The 15864-nt window shown below is 25.1% G+C and overlaps 1 protein-coding gene across 4 annotated transcripts in view; it reads left to right on the forward strand.

The window, feature by feature from the left end:
• Positions 1-15864, forward strand: part of LOC100215129 (serine/threonine-protein kinase 36) — a 44075-nt gene that overhangs the window by 9598 nt on the left and 18613 nt on the right. For all 4 annotated transcript variants that reach the window (XR_010636837.1, XR_010636836.1, XM_065791707.1 and 1 more), the window contains exons 4-10: positions 1363-1493; positions 3977-4025; positions 8849-8916; positions 9064-9196; positions 9281-9374; positions 13275-13339; positions 13535-13697. Coding sequence is in view for 2 of the 4 variants with exons in the window: in XM_065791706.1 (XP_065647778.1) it covers positions 1363-1493; positions 3977-4025; positions 8849-8916; positions 9064-9196; positions 9281-9374; positions 13275-13339; positions 13535-13697 (703 nt within the window). In the remaining 2 variants the exon portion in view is untranslated. The remainder of the gene's footprint in view (positions 1-1362; positions 1494-3976; positions 4026-8848; positions 8917-9063; positions 9197-9280; positions 9375-13274; positions 13340-13534; positions 13698-15864) is intronic.

The raw sequence follows: 15864 nt of genomic DNA on the forward strand, positions 1-15864 counted from the left end.
AATTAAAATAATTAAATAACAAGGAAAAATTAAAACAACAAGCAAAATGAAACAACAAACAAAAATATCAAAACAAAAAAAAGTTGACAAAATATTTGAAGTTAGTGGTATTTGTCGTTTTTGGGTTGTTTTGATTATTATAAGTATTTTAAAATTTAAATATAGTTGAAAGACTCTGTCAGTATGTAATCTATTAATAATTGGTATAAAAAATATTGAAATAAATAAAACTTAATGCAATATCAAAGTGGATTTTAAAATTATATATATTTTCACAATACTTGTGTTCTCCACATTACTTGTTAGCTTGTCAAAATATAAAATAAATAAATAGTTCAAAGAATTCTTTGAACTATTTATTTATTTATTTAGTAATGTATAATTAAAGACCTGTTAAGCATAAACTGTTGTTTTTTTTAATTCTAAAAAAACTGTTTTTGGTTACGAGGAAACTGGAAAAAAAAAAACGGTTTTCCGGTTGCCACCGATTGCCAAGCTCTAGAAGGAACAATAGCTCAAGGAATCTATATAGAATTTATTTAAGCTATTTTATACAAAAAGTGTTAATTTTATTGTACAATTAGTATAGTTGAGCATATTTAATACAAAAGACGTATGAATTGGTAAATGCAGCAACTTGTAAATAATTTATAGTGATTTGTTTGGTGGTGGTTGAGTAATCTTTGAAACTGTTGTTCTACATTACAGTCATATTATATTTTTATGTAAGATATTACAGCAAAATATAGAAAAAATAGGATTCGATTCAATATATATATATATATATATATATATATATATATATATATATATATATATATACACATACTTATATATATATATGATTACTACCCAAACCCAACCCTAAGTCAATTTAGCAGAACTCCTTTACATGTTTTACCTAGATAGTCAGTCAATGCATGTACTGAAGCCCCCGGCAGCAGACTATTTCAGTGTGACGTGTGACATCAGAGTGTATATCTAAACACACACACACACATATATATATATATATATATATATATATACTTGAGTACTTTTATATTTTTATATTATTATGCATTCCAAACTATACATTATAATACAAAAGTATTCACTTAAAAGTATTACATTATATACTATATACATTATTTATACATTATTATATCTATATACATTGACTTGGCTGGTATTACCTAGGTATTAAAGGATTTTTACTACAGTCAAAAAAAATTGTTTTTTTATTGTTTTTTTTTCTTTTCTTTTTCTGAAAAACTGTTTGGATTTGAGTCAGCATTTTTTAACTTATGTGTAAAATATAATAGGTATATAGATAAGGATATATAATATATTTACTTATATTAACCTATTGTATGTTTTTAGATACAAGTTATAGCTGCTCAACTTTGTGAAGCTCTCTACTATTTGCATTCCAACCGTATTTTGCATCGCGATATGAAACCACAAAATATATTGTTAACAAAAAGTGGTGATGTAAAGCTGTGTGATTTTGGGTATGTCATAGTTTTAATAAAATATTTGTCAAGTATCATTAAAAACCTTGTTCTGAAGACACGTTTCCTAAATCTTTGATAAAATTCATATTTCTATCTAATGTACGATTGATATGTCTCTATCTAATGTACGATAGAACAGTTAGCAAGTCAGCTGTAGAATGAGAAAATCAAAATTCATATTGATTATCAGAGAGTAAGTTATAAGACTTAAGTTAAAAGTAAATTTTTTGATTTAAAGCTCAAATAATAGAGAAGAATAATTTTGAGAGAATTTCTGAGTGTTCTCCATAGTTAAAAATTTGTTCTCCATAATTAAAAATTTGAACTACAAATGCCATTTTCCAGCAGGCAGGAAAACAAGATTCAGATAAGCACTTATTAAATATTTTAAAGAAAGTTGAAGCGAGTTCCGAAAAACGCTTTTGTAAACTATGACAGAAATGTTTGTCTAGACCACAAGCTGTAGTGTTTAATTGAGAAATGACTTCAGCAACAGAGCCAGAGTGATTTGGATGCCTAACAATAAATTGATCTGTTTCTCTAGAATGACAGGAGGAGTGAAAGAGAACATTAGATTTTAATTTCAATTAGAGTTAAGTTTGAGGAAAAGTTCTTTGCAAAAAGTTTTGCTTTATCCTTGGGATAGATAATAAAATTAGACCCATGTATTAGAGATGTTACACTGAATGGCAGATAGAAAATTTGACTGAAACAAAATGACACTATTGAAGATTTTCCTAGTCTCTAGAATGTAAGTTCTAGAAGTCTTTAGAATGTAAAGAAGTCTCTAGAATGTAAGTTCTGAGATAAAATATGAGATTTAGTAAACTGAAAATAATGGAGCCTAGCATCAGCAGCACTTTTTTACATTGGTTTCTTGCTATAATAAAAAGGTGTTTGTTCTCAAAAGAGTTGTTCTTTTGAAAAAAGTGAAAACCATAGGGTAGAATAAGAATTAACTTTAAAAAATGAATAAAAGCTAATGTACCTATCAGGATACAGAAAATTATCTAAAAGACGCTATTATCAGCAAAGAGTCGAAAGACATCAGCTCAAGGGCTGTTAGGTTTAATATAGTGTAAGTAAGTAGTGCGATGATAGGTGTGTCAGATGAACAAGTAGGAAATAAAAGATTTAGTGAAATAAAAGCATGATCCAAACCAACTAAAAAAGAACATGGAGAAACTGAATATAAGCTAGGGTCAGGGACAAGACACAAATGAAGTGAAGTATGACATAAGCGAGTGAAGGTAAGTATATTGGGTTTTCTAAAAAATGATTTACAAAGAAAAAAATGATTTATTTAACTGAGTAAGAGATTGAGAAATATGAAAATGCTTTAGTGCCAGCTGGGTCAGAGTAGCGGTACTAAACCCAAGCCATTCGGTGTGATGAGCATTTCTTGAATGTCATAATAACATAAAATAAGTAAATATTTTTAAAAATAACACAATCTTTTTAAATTTTGAAATTTTTTGTCACGATATTTTATGTCTTGATAAAGGCATGAAAAATCTTTATTTTGTTTTACAAAATAATCAATTTCTGCAACAAATTATTAATTCTTAAATTAAATCATATATCAATAAATAATGAACCCATCTACCTTAGTTAAAAACTCAAATATAAAATACTTCAAGCTTCCATTCATTGGAAATTATTCTAATTATTCTAAATTGAAAATTAAAAAAATTGTTAACAATTATTGCAAAGATTTCCTAATAAAATTAATATTTACTACTAATAAAATACAAAATAAAATTCTGTTATAAAATTAACCTATCTATTTAGTTAAAATGACAATTTATTTTATTTTGATTATATTGATTGGTTATTTACTGAGTCATTTTGTAATTATTTTATTGGTTTATTATGTATATTTTTTGTCTGTTAATATTTCTCTGTAAAGTCTTCTAGTTTTTATTTATTCCAGAAGTTTTTTTTATTGTAAAACAAATTTTTTGAAAATGTAATGCAAAATTATGAAACATGTCAAGGTTTAAAAATATCGTGCAATTTTTATAAATAATTTATATATATATATATATAACCCACGGAATTAGGGTTGGCATTCGGCAATGCCGACCTAACTGATGACCTGAATGTGTTTGAGGGCGGCAAAAAATTGCCGACTTCGTTTTTATGTTTTATGGTAAGACCTTTGTATCAAATAATTTTTGCCGACCTGATGCCGACTTCTAAGAGATTGAGATTGGCAAATTATTGCCGACCTCATTTTTCCTAGTTCCGAGGGTTGTATATATATATATATATATATAATATATCTCAAAAAATCTTCAAGATCTTTTTTTAATCTTTTTTCTTTTTATTATATGTTTTAATATATAACATTTTAATTTATAAATGATTTATTAATTGTATAAACTACTAGTTGTCAATATAGACTAGTATAAAATATTTATTAGTTTAGTATAAATTGTTTGTTTAAAAGAACTTAAAAAATTTTTTTAAATTTTTAGATTTGCAAGAGCAATGAGTTTTCAAACACTTGTTTTGACTTCCATCAAGGTAACATTTTCATGTTTTTAAATAAATTTTTAACAAAATTTGTTCATATATACATTTATATATATGGGCAATTCCATTTTTAACTTACGTTACACGCACAACAACTTTATCAAGTATTTGCCTATTTAAACTTTAAATTAAACTTTTAGCTATTTTGAATGAAAGCTGTTAGTCTAAAGAATAAAATAAGCTAAAAAGTTTTGAGTTTGGCCAAAAGAGGGCGAACCTATTACTGAAAGTGCAACTTAACTAATGTTTTATGGAAAACAAGGTAAAAAAATCAACTTTTAGGTCAGATTTCTGCAAATCAGTAAAGTGCTTTGTATTAGAAACTTTCACAAGATCTTGAGAATTCTATACCAATTTAAAAAATATATTAAAAAATTTCTGACCGGCTAAGGAAAATAAACTGATTTTTTATATACTATGTAATTAACTTACGTTACATCACTTACGTTATCGAGCGATTGTTATCGTGTATTTTTTATATCTACTATTAAGAGTTAGAGTTATGTAACAAAAGAATTGCAAAATCATTAAACTCATTAACTAATAATAACTAACAAAGGAAATGTAAAAAAAGTTTTTCCTGATTGATTTTTTGCAACATTTATGAAAGTTATTGAATCGAAAGGGAAAGGGTTAAGAATTGACAAATATAGGGTGACATGCTATATGGATGACCCCCTTAATTTCATTTACAAACGATTTGTTACTAAAACAAACAAAAAAAAGGTTCTAACTGATTTTTTTTTATATTAGGAGAAAAGCAAATAAATTTTTTTTTTAATGTCTTAATAAAAATGTTTATACAACTCTTGTTTTTATTTATTTATGTATATTTATATGTCAACCAAAATAAGAATACATAAACAAATAAAAAGACAATAGTATATATAATTTTAGTTAACATTAAAAAAATTACAAGATTTTTTTTCTAAATTCTCCTAATATAAAAAGTTTCAGTAATAACCTTGTCAAACCAATACAACGAAATGATAATTACCTTATGACGTATTTCATTTTGTTAACGAAAAAGCACCAGAACTTTAGTAAATGCATGTAGTTTTAACTTACATTTCACAAATTAGAAATAAAAATAGGCTTTAACTATGCATCGTTATTCAAAACTTTAAATGTAAAAATGTGACATTTAATATTCTTTCACATATATCATTAAAAAACTTAAGTTTATCTAAATTTTAGAAAAAACAAAGCTATATCATGTTTATTATATAGCATATCGTTATTTTTTTGAAATATATATATTTTATAAGGTATAAAATCTGACCAACAACAATTTGAACATGTTAGCTCCATTTTCATGCTAAATCAATTCCGATTATGCAAATAAATTCATGTTAAAATAATATTTTACAATGATACTTTTTTTATCATGCAACAATGAGAAAAACTGTAACTTTCGGAGGCATTAAATGACTTAAATTAATTAATTTTAATACTAAAGGTATATTTTAAATAAACTTTCATTTGTGTACATCAATATTAATTTGCTAAAAGTTGACAAAAAAGAGAATAAAATTTGACTACTTTTTCACTTTCCGCCATAGAATTGCCCATATATATCATATTACATACAAATATGTATATACAGCTCTCTGAATCGGAGTTGGCATTTGGCAATGCTGACCTAAATGCCAACCAGAGTGTCTGAGGTCAGCGAGGTTTTCTTCCGACCTCAGAATTTTAAAACTTTATTTTATTTATTTTTTTCAAAAAAATTAAAAACAACAAAAAATTTAAATTCTAAATAACTAAATTAAAAATGAAAAAACAAACGTTTTATAAAATTTTTTGAAAAAGATTTAAAAAAACCCTGTGAATCAAACATATTAGTTTTCTAAATAAAATCGTTGAAATAAAAACAGAAAATTAAGAACATTTAGTTCTAAATAAAGTAATTTAAATAAAAACAACGAAACAAATATTTTATTTAAATTCTGAACAAGTTAATTTTAAAACAATTAAATTTAATAATACAAAAAACAAAACAAAACAAAGGAACATTTTTATTTAAATTCTAAATAAAACTTTAAAAAAAAGAACGCCAAACCAAATGTGTTATTTAATTTTCTAAAAAAAATAACTAAAATAAAACAGTAACAGCATTTTAATTAAATTCTAAATTGAATATTTAAAAAAAAAAAATTGCACTTACGAGTAATTTAAAAAAAAAAGATTTTAATTGCTCATAAAATAAAATGAAACAGCAAAACAAACATTCTATTTGAATTCCTAATGCGTGTCTTTTTTTTAAATTATAAACTAAACAAATAAAATAAAAATGGAAAAACGTTTTATTGAAATAATTAAAAATAAAATCAGCTTTTGTTTCAGGTTTTAAATTTTTAGGCAAACATCTAGGTTTGAAAGATAAGTCGGCAAAATCAGCATGTGTTTTTTTGTCAATTTTATGCTAAATGTTCGCAAGCTTAATGATTTGTCAAACCTTGATTTAGAATTTAGCACCAACCTAAAATGATTTTCCGTCTACAATTTTTTGCTGACATTTTTTAAAATTCCGTTATATATATATATATAATATATATATAATGGCTGTATATATAATATATAATTTATTTAATGAAGCTTAATAAAATTTCTTTTGCAAAACAACTTAACAAAATTCTTCTTATTATGGAAGTTGTTTTGCAAAACAACTTTACAAAAGAATTCTTGTTATGGAAGCTGTTTTGCAAAGGAAATAGCAGAAATAGATCTGCATAAAACATCTCTGATGACATCAGAGATGTTTTATGCAGATCTATTTCTGCTGTGCAATGTGTCTCATCTCTCTCTCTCTCTCTTGGATTTAAGTAACTTGAATATTTAAAGCTTTAAGCGCCTAAAATATATTAAAACAATGCTAATTTAAAGATTAAACTGCAAGGGTGTATGTATATATTTTTATATTACATTAAAGTTGTCTTTGATGGACAACACACTTTTTTATTTTCATCTGGGACACCGAAAGATTATATCCTTGGTCCTGTTCTTGTTTTTATTAGTGATCTTCCTGATATTCTTCCCACTAAAGTTACCCTATTTTTTTTTCACCTCCCCAAGGTCGAGAAGGCCATTACATACTAGGAGGCTACTTAATTGTGGTTATAACCCTCTCTCAACTCTATAACTTCAAACACGAAGCTTGATGAACAAGGCCGCTGCGCAGAGAAACAAGTTAAACGCGGTATTACCAGGGACGTGGTGGGGATCAAACTCCGAACTTCTCACTTAAGAGGGGAGCGCTCTACCACTACATTACTACCGCTTATATCGACTTTTAATCTACCTTATTTATAAATATTTCCTAAAGGATATTGCAACAGTTATAAAAAAATAACATAAATGTATTAGATATTTTAGGCAACAGAATGATACAGCAGAGAAACAAGTTGCTATTTGCTAATGACACAGCTATTTACTTCAGTCCTAACAAAAAGTCATTGTTTTTTGATAGCCTAGAACAGGCAGTCAATTTCAAATCTGATCTTTTCTCTGTGACAGCTTAGAGCTAGCAGTGGCTGGTGAATTTTGGTGAATTTCAACCAAAACAAAATTTGTTTACTGCTAATAATTGATTATTATTTGATAATAAATGAAATATTGTTGATATTTTTGCTAAATGGCAACATTCATATTAAACTCGTTTACTGACCTCTTATTGAAGTCATACACTGCTGATTTCTTATTGAAGCTATATATTAATTAAGCACAATTAATATATTTGCTAAAATTTCCTTTATTGTGCATGCCATTTAATTATCTACCTCTATAAATCTCTTATTTATCCTTTAATGGAATACAATGACGAATAGGGGATTTAAAGAAGTTGACAATTATATTTATTTATATAGTTGTTATACATATATTGCTTGGTACTAATAGATTTGGCCGACTTGAGTTTTGTGCACTTAGGACTTAGGTTTTTTTAGAAGAAAAAATAAATAAAATAAAAGTTTTCTGGTCATTATAGAGCTGCTGTAAAAACTGCCCAAAATCTTGTTCATTATATGTACTCTGTGCATACTAAGTACCAAAACTGGCACCTATTTCCATTTTCAGTCCTAAGCTATAATGTTTTAATGTTTTGACTGACTTATGTGTATGTTTGTGTATATAAAAAAAATTTACTTCCTACAAAACTGCAAGCAACCATTAATTAAATTGGTCAAGAAAACATTATTTGGTAGTTATAGATGGGTAAAATTTGTTTAAATGAATTGAATGAAGAAACAATTATTTTTTGTCTGGGATGCTATTGAACCAATTGATCAGTAGTGTTTTCATTGATTTACTTTTTGGCTATTTTTTTAATTTATTTTTATGTTTGTGGTGTCTAAAAGTCTTATGCTTATTACATCATTACGTTAATTATGGCATGTTGGTTTTGGTTTAAAGTTTTCTTTATTATATTTAAAAGTAGCAATAACAGGTTTTGGTTTTTTATTCTACTCAATTAAACTTAATAGCTTCTTTAAACATGTTGGGCTATATGCTGACATAAAATATTTGAATTCTTTTCATTTTTTTAGATAGAGGCTGGTTTTCTGCAGTATATTAAATCAAAATTCAATAATAATAATAAAATATATATATATATATATATATATATATATATATATATATATATATATATATATATTATTATAATAAAAGTGTGCAGAATTATTTCCTAAAGTCTTCATATAGATTCTTTCAAAAATTTTGTTTGTAATAATGTGTATATATAGATATGTGTAAATATACAATCGGGTTTTTATATTTTTATGAATGATTTTTTTTTAAATTAATTTTTAAAGGGTACTCCATTATACATGTCTCCTGAATTGGTTGAAGAAAAACCTTATGACCATACTTCTGATTTATGGTATGGTCAATTGTTTATTTTACCTTTAAAAATTTGTTAATATAATAATAGTTTATATATTTGTACATTTTTATTTAAACTTAAAGTATTTATGGTAATTTACATTTATTCTTTAGAAAGTATGAAATAATGTGAAACTTTTTTCAGGTCATTGGGATGCATATTATATGAGCTTTATGTTGGTAGTCCACCATTTTATACAAATAGCATATTTCAACTTGTCAGTCTTATAAGGAAAGATCCAATTAAATGGCCCAATGATATTAGCTATGATTTTAAGGTGAATAAAATTGTTCATGATGTAAATAGCCTTTGTGTTTTAAAAAACTTTTATTTCACTTACAATCTATAAAAATATATTTAGAATTTTTTGCAAGGTCTTCTTACAAAAGATCCCAGGGAAAGGTTGTCTTGGCCTAATTTATTGACTCATGCATTTATCAAAGACTTTATCAATGGTATTACTAACTTTTTTTATACTTTTTTGAAAATCTTAAATTTTATCTGCTTTTCGTTAATAAATATGCAAGGTAAAAGATTACTTCATTTGTACAACAACATCTGTAGAGTAGTCCAAGATCATCTGCATTTTTTTTTACTTAAACAACATCTGTCCAATACCATCTGGAAGTTCAATGACCCCTAACAACATCTTTAGGAAGATGTAACTACATCTGGTAATTTTTCTCTAAGACCAATAACATCTGAAAGAATTTCCTCCAGATGTAATTACATCTGAAAAAAATTTTATATGTAACAACATCTGGTTAAAATAATGCACTGTAATTTAATATTTTCTTAAAATCCTGTAGTTATATTTGATATACTTGAAAAGATGTAATTACATCTGTAGAATTCACAGGTGTAGTTATTCTTAACATAATTAAAAAGATGTAACTACATCTGTAGTAATCATATACTTTTTACACAGATATTATAAGACATCAGTGAAATTTCAGATGTTGTTGGACAAATATTATTATACCTCAGTTTATTTACAGATGTTTTTGAACAGATGTCAAGCCTTTCCAGAAAACGTGTGCGGTTTTTTTTCTTGTATGTCCACGCATGAGTATTTTATTTTAGACAACTTGGTCACGGCTGTTTGCAAGTTTTATATGTGTTGCTGGAAAAAGTTTCAAAAGCAAAGAAAGTAAAATAACAAAATAGAAATTAAAATAAACTTAAATAGAAAATAATAATAACAATAGTTTAAATAATTTGTGTACTGTTTTTATTTTTGCTTCTTCTTAGTGGTTTTTTTCGGCAACAAAATTTGGTCTAAGTCAACAAGTCAAAGCAAAAAAAAAAAAAAACAGTAAAAAGAATGATATATTTTATTTGCTTTTGTTAAAGAGGAAAGCAAAAATATAAATTGTCATCTGTTTGTAAAATATATTTGTATAATTTTAATGTAACAAGTATATACCAAGGGTTATAAAAATATCTTGCCTTCAAAATTTTAGTTAATGCAAAGCCGTGTACTTTGTTTTCAAAGAGCAAATTATTATAAGTTTGTTAGCGAGAAAGTTATAAAAAACAAAACAATAAACTTTTGACTACAAAAGTAATAACACTCTAGTCATTAACTGCATTATAAAGGTAATAAAACTATAATAGTATTATTACTTTTATAAAGCACTTATTACTTTTAATGTTCATGCTTTGTTCAAACAACATTAGTAATTCCAAACATTTATTAGAGTACAAAACATCTTGAAAAAATAAGTTGGATATTCAAATTTTATACATAATAATACTTAGTATGAAGGAACCCATAATGCAGCTGGACATACCACAATTAACACCTCTTTTATCAAATCAACTTTCAACAAAAAAAATTTGATGTTTTTTCTCTATTAAATCATCTTTTCATAACATAAAATATAATTTTTTTGTAACATAAAAAGGCCTTGTTATGAGATTTTGTTGCGTAACAGAAAAGCGTAATGCGAATAAATGTAACTTTAACAATAATGATATTTAGATCGTTAAAAGTTTAAAGTACCTCATTGTAATTAAATTTAAAACCACATTAATAATTGTTATAAGTCCTTATCTTTATGAAATATCTTTAAATTAAACAATATTGTTATAAAAAAAATTATAATTAAAGTTTAAATTTTGTTTAAAAAAAAAAAGGATTTAAAAAAAATAAAAGACCTTATTTTAAAATCTTATACTTATTAAAACTTTTTTCTCATTAAAACATTCGTTTTATGGTAATTATTTTTTTTAATGAAGGAACACTTGTTCATGGTTGAATTTCTTAAAGGGATTTAAATGTACCACATTTTTTTAACGGTTTACCCAACTATACAATTAGATTGGGTTTTTCCCTTAAATGTTTTAGACAGCGCCAACGTTTTTCGCGCTGCCTAAAACCTTTTAGTTCAACTGGCTTTTGACAAAATAAAAATTGTAAACAAAAATTACTGCTTTTCTGCTTTGTTTTTTTTTCTTTATTTCCAATAGAATATTTTGTTTTCATTTACTGTTAAACCTCAAGTATTTTTACTATTTCTTACAAAATTAAAAAAAAGTAATTTTGGTTTTAAGATGTTATTAGCAGAACTTGTTTTTAACAAATATCAGTATATTTTTGAAATTTCCATTTCTTATATTTATAGCACTAGCATAAGTTTTGTTTTTAAAATAAAATAACTATAAATTGGGTTTTTAAATCGTTTACTTATTAATTGTGTTATTTTTATTTGGTTGTAAAAGTTTGGTTCATTTTATAATAAAAATAATGAAACACTTCTACATCAGGGCTGTTCAAAAAAAAAATTTCAAAATGCGAATATACAAGAAGCCAAATATGGGGCAAATATAAAAAAATATATAATTACAAAAAAAAATTCTAGAAAAGTTGATATTTACTTTGTGGTCAAGCAGCAAAATACACCCTAAAAATGCCCCAAATTGTTCCTAAATTATTTGGCTTTGAGCGCAAGGTAAATCTCAATATTTTGTAAAAAATTTTTTGCTAATGTGATCATAATGGTTTTAAGTTTTTTTTTAGATTGTTGTGTATCTCAGTCTTTTTAGAATAATTGTTTATATTAAAAAATAATTTCACAAAAAAATATTTCAGCGATTTTTTATTTTATTTTAAACAACACTTATGAAAAAACCAAGATACACAACAATCTCAAATTGATTTACCTTGCGCTCAAAGCCAAATAATTTAGGAACAATTTGGGACATTTTTAAGGTGTATTTTGCTGCTTGACCACAAAGTAAATGTCAATATTTCTATAATTTTTTTTTGTAATTATATTTTTTTTATATTTGCCCCATATTTGGCTTCTTGTATATTCGCATTTTGAACCAAACTAAAATGAACCAAACTTTTACAACCAAATAAAAATAACACAATCAATAAGTAAACGCTTTTAAAACCCAATTTATATTTATTTTATTTAGAAACAAAACTTATGCTAGTGCTATAAATATAAGAAATGGAAATAATTTGGGCATTTTTGAGGGTATTTTGCTGCTTGAACACAAGTTAAACGTCAATATTTTTGGAATTTTTTTTTTTTGTAATTGCATTTTTTTTATATTTACCCCAAATTTGGCTTCTTGTGCATTCGCATTTTGAAAATTTTTTTTTTTTGAACATCCCTATTCTACATAAAATTTAACAGCAAAAGGAAAATCCAAGCATTTATAACTCAAGTTTGAAAGAACTTTTTTGTATTGACGTCATTTATTAACTACAAAAGCGCATCAGTTGGACCAGTATTTTATTAAATTGTAGAGCCGGAACTTACCTTTGGAAAAAAAATCGACACACCCTAATATTACTTATTCTTTGTTATTTAAAACATTTTGATTATGAAATTATATAATCAAGATAATACTAAATGAAATTATTAGCTTAGGTAAGAAATAAAAATAAATATAATGCTGAAAATTGTTTGAAAAAATTCTACATACCCATCATACATTACCTACATATGCAGTTGATGTAATTAGTGCATGATGCAGCTAAATATGCAGTTAATTGGTGTCTGTTAATGTAGCTTAATGACAGAAATTGATTACATTCAATACAGTACTAAATCGAATCTTAGTGATATATTTTTAATTAATTTTAATAAGTTACAAATGCTTTCCAATCATACAATTACAAATATTAAAAATAGGTTTTAATCAAATTCAATACAAATATAAGATGGCAAATATTTGATATTATCAAATATATGATATTATATGATACAAATATATGATATTATCAAATAAAAATACTTATATTACTAATATTATTATTATATTAATACTTATAGAGTATTATTATTAATATTATATTTTAATAAGAATAATTATAGAGATAAGTGCTATCATTTTAGTTGACTCGTTGGGAAATGAAAAATTTGATGACAAGACCGCTGTTGATGTTGCCAGAGCAATGAAGGTTAGTTTGTTTTTGTTATTATAGTATATTTATTGTTATTAAACTTGTTTGGATAAATCAGCCTGACTCTTACATTTACAATGACATCTTCTGTCATAAAAATTGATGCTTAAATTGAGCGATATGACTCCAATATATTGATTTATATCTTCTGTTGTAAAAAAGTATTAGATATATTTTTAAAATACACTTTAGGTTGAACAAAAAGGTGATGGTCCAACCTGGGTAGATCGCCTTCAAAAGCATCAGCAAAAGAAAAGACAATTTTTACCTAAGTTGAAGGAAGATGAATTAGTTGAGACTCCAGGAGACAGATTGAAAAATAGAATTTTAAAAAAGTCCAATTCTGCATCACAAGGCATAATTTTTTTTTTAAACTATAATCACCTCTACCAAGGCTGATCTTAGAGTTAAAAGGCCCCAAAGGGGCCTTTTAACTCTAAAATAAATTTGTTCACGTTTTTAACATTCTTGCTGTTCTCGCTAAGTCTCATTTTGCATGACTTAAAAAAAAAATTTTTTTAAATTTATTAAGCGAAGTTTTTTTTTAATCTCTAGTGTTTTGTAATTGAAAATAAAGATGATAAAAAAATTTTTTATTTATACTCTGCAGCCATTTTTAAAACACCTTAACGTAAAAAAAATCAAAGTTGACTTTTTTACAAAATAAAACTTAAATGCCTTCAAATGTTAAATAATTTTTTTTGTAAAATTTATTAGGTTAAAAAAATGTTTTACATAGAGTTCCTTATATTGTTTTTTTTTGAATTGCCTTTTTCTCAAAATACTTAAAAAGCATTTGTATAAAGGATTTTGAAAATTAAGGCATTTTGAAAAAATGACTTTAAGTATTAACATTGTTAAATTTTTATTAAAACCTTTTTCAATAAAGAATTAGAATGTTGAAAAATTTTTTTCAAAAACAAAAAGCTTCTTTTAGAAAAACTTTATTTGCCATTGTTGCTTAGCTTTCTGCTTTTTGACCTGTTTCTGTTAATCTTAACTTTTAGAATTTATTAAATTGTTTTATTTGGTTTCAAATGTTACTATTAAGATCTTTTTAAGCCTTTTATAAATAAGTGTAAATCTAACTTTAAAGTTTATTAACAATTGGGTTTAGAAAAATTAGTTAAAATCAGATCAAAAATCAATTTAAAAGTTGCAACTTTTTATTTTGGTTTTTATTTTACCATATTTTGTGTGCCTTTCTTCAAACTAGTAAATGATCAAGACAACAGATCTGATAAAAATTTCAGCGATTTCTGTTGTTTTAGTTGTGTTCACTTTTACCAAAACTAATACTGAAGTTTAAGATAAAGTAGAATAGCTTGTTTACATATTGTGAACTAAAAATTCTTTTTAACAATTTTTGGTATTTAGGGTTTTTCAATTAAAAATACAAGTTTTATAATACTTTTTGAATAAATAAATTGATGATGTAAATTTATACCAAAAGCCAACCACTGATAGATTTTCTTTACAAAGTTTTTTTTTTCTTTTTTGAGGTTTTCTGGTAATATTCTGTTTGCTGCGTTACAACCATTAAGAGACCACAAAAACAGAATTCTTTTAACTATATAAAAAGTTGAGTTCTATTTATTGCAAAATCATCTTTGAGTCAAAGTTGATTTTTGTTGCCATCCCTAAATAACCATGATGAAAGTTGGATTAAACATCAAACAATTTACACAATTACACAGTTAAACTGGGTTTTCCCCTTTTATAAAAAAAAAAAACGTTACTGAACACTTTTGATAAAATAAAAAATTGTAAATAAATAAAAAATACTGTACTTTGTTTTGTTTTTATTTCTGTTAAAATATTTTGTTTTTATTTACTGTGAAATCAAATTTCTTTGCACTATTTCTTACTAAATCCAAAAATAAAAAATAAAAAAAATTTTCGGTTTTAAAATTTTATTAGTAGAACTTGTTTTTAATATCTGTTTTTAAAATAAAATATATTGTATATATAAAATATCTGTATATATAAAACATATATACTGTATATTTTTTAAATTTATGTATATTTTTTAAATTTATGTATATTTATAGCACTAATATTGGTTTTGTTTTTAAAATAAAATAAATATAAGTTAGACTTTTGAAGCGTTTACTTATTTATTGTATTATTTTTACTTAATTATTATACATTTTTGAAAAGATTATAGTTAAAGGCATTATTAGATCTGTGTTATGCACTTACGCTGCAATTATTTTTAAATCTGGGTGATACACTTTTGTTGCATTTAATATCAGATCTGTGTGATGCACTTCCATCACAATGATTATCAGATCTGCGTGATGCACATTTGTTGCAATTTATGTCAGATCTGTGTGATGCACTTCTGTTACATTTATTGTAGTTAATTTACAGTGTAGTTATGTAGTTAGTTACATTTATTGTAGTTAGTAGGTTCGTAGTTATGGAGATTGTAAAATACTGCAAACTCAACTTTTTTGAAAATTTTTTTCCATCTAAGAAAAAATGTTTTAAAAAAAAAAAATCAAAATATAGTGTACAAA

The sequence above is a fragment of the Hydra vulgaris genome, chromosome 02 (genome assembly GCF_038396675.1).
Source record: "Hydra vulgaris chromosome 02, alternate assembly HydraT2T_AEP".
NCBI lineage: Eukaryota > Metazoa > Cnidaria > Hydrozoa > Anthoathecata > Hydridae > Hydra > Hydra vulgaris.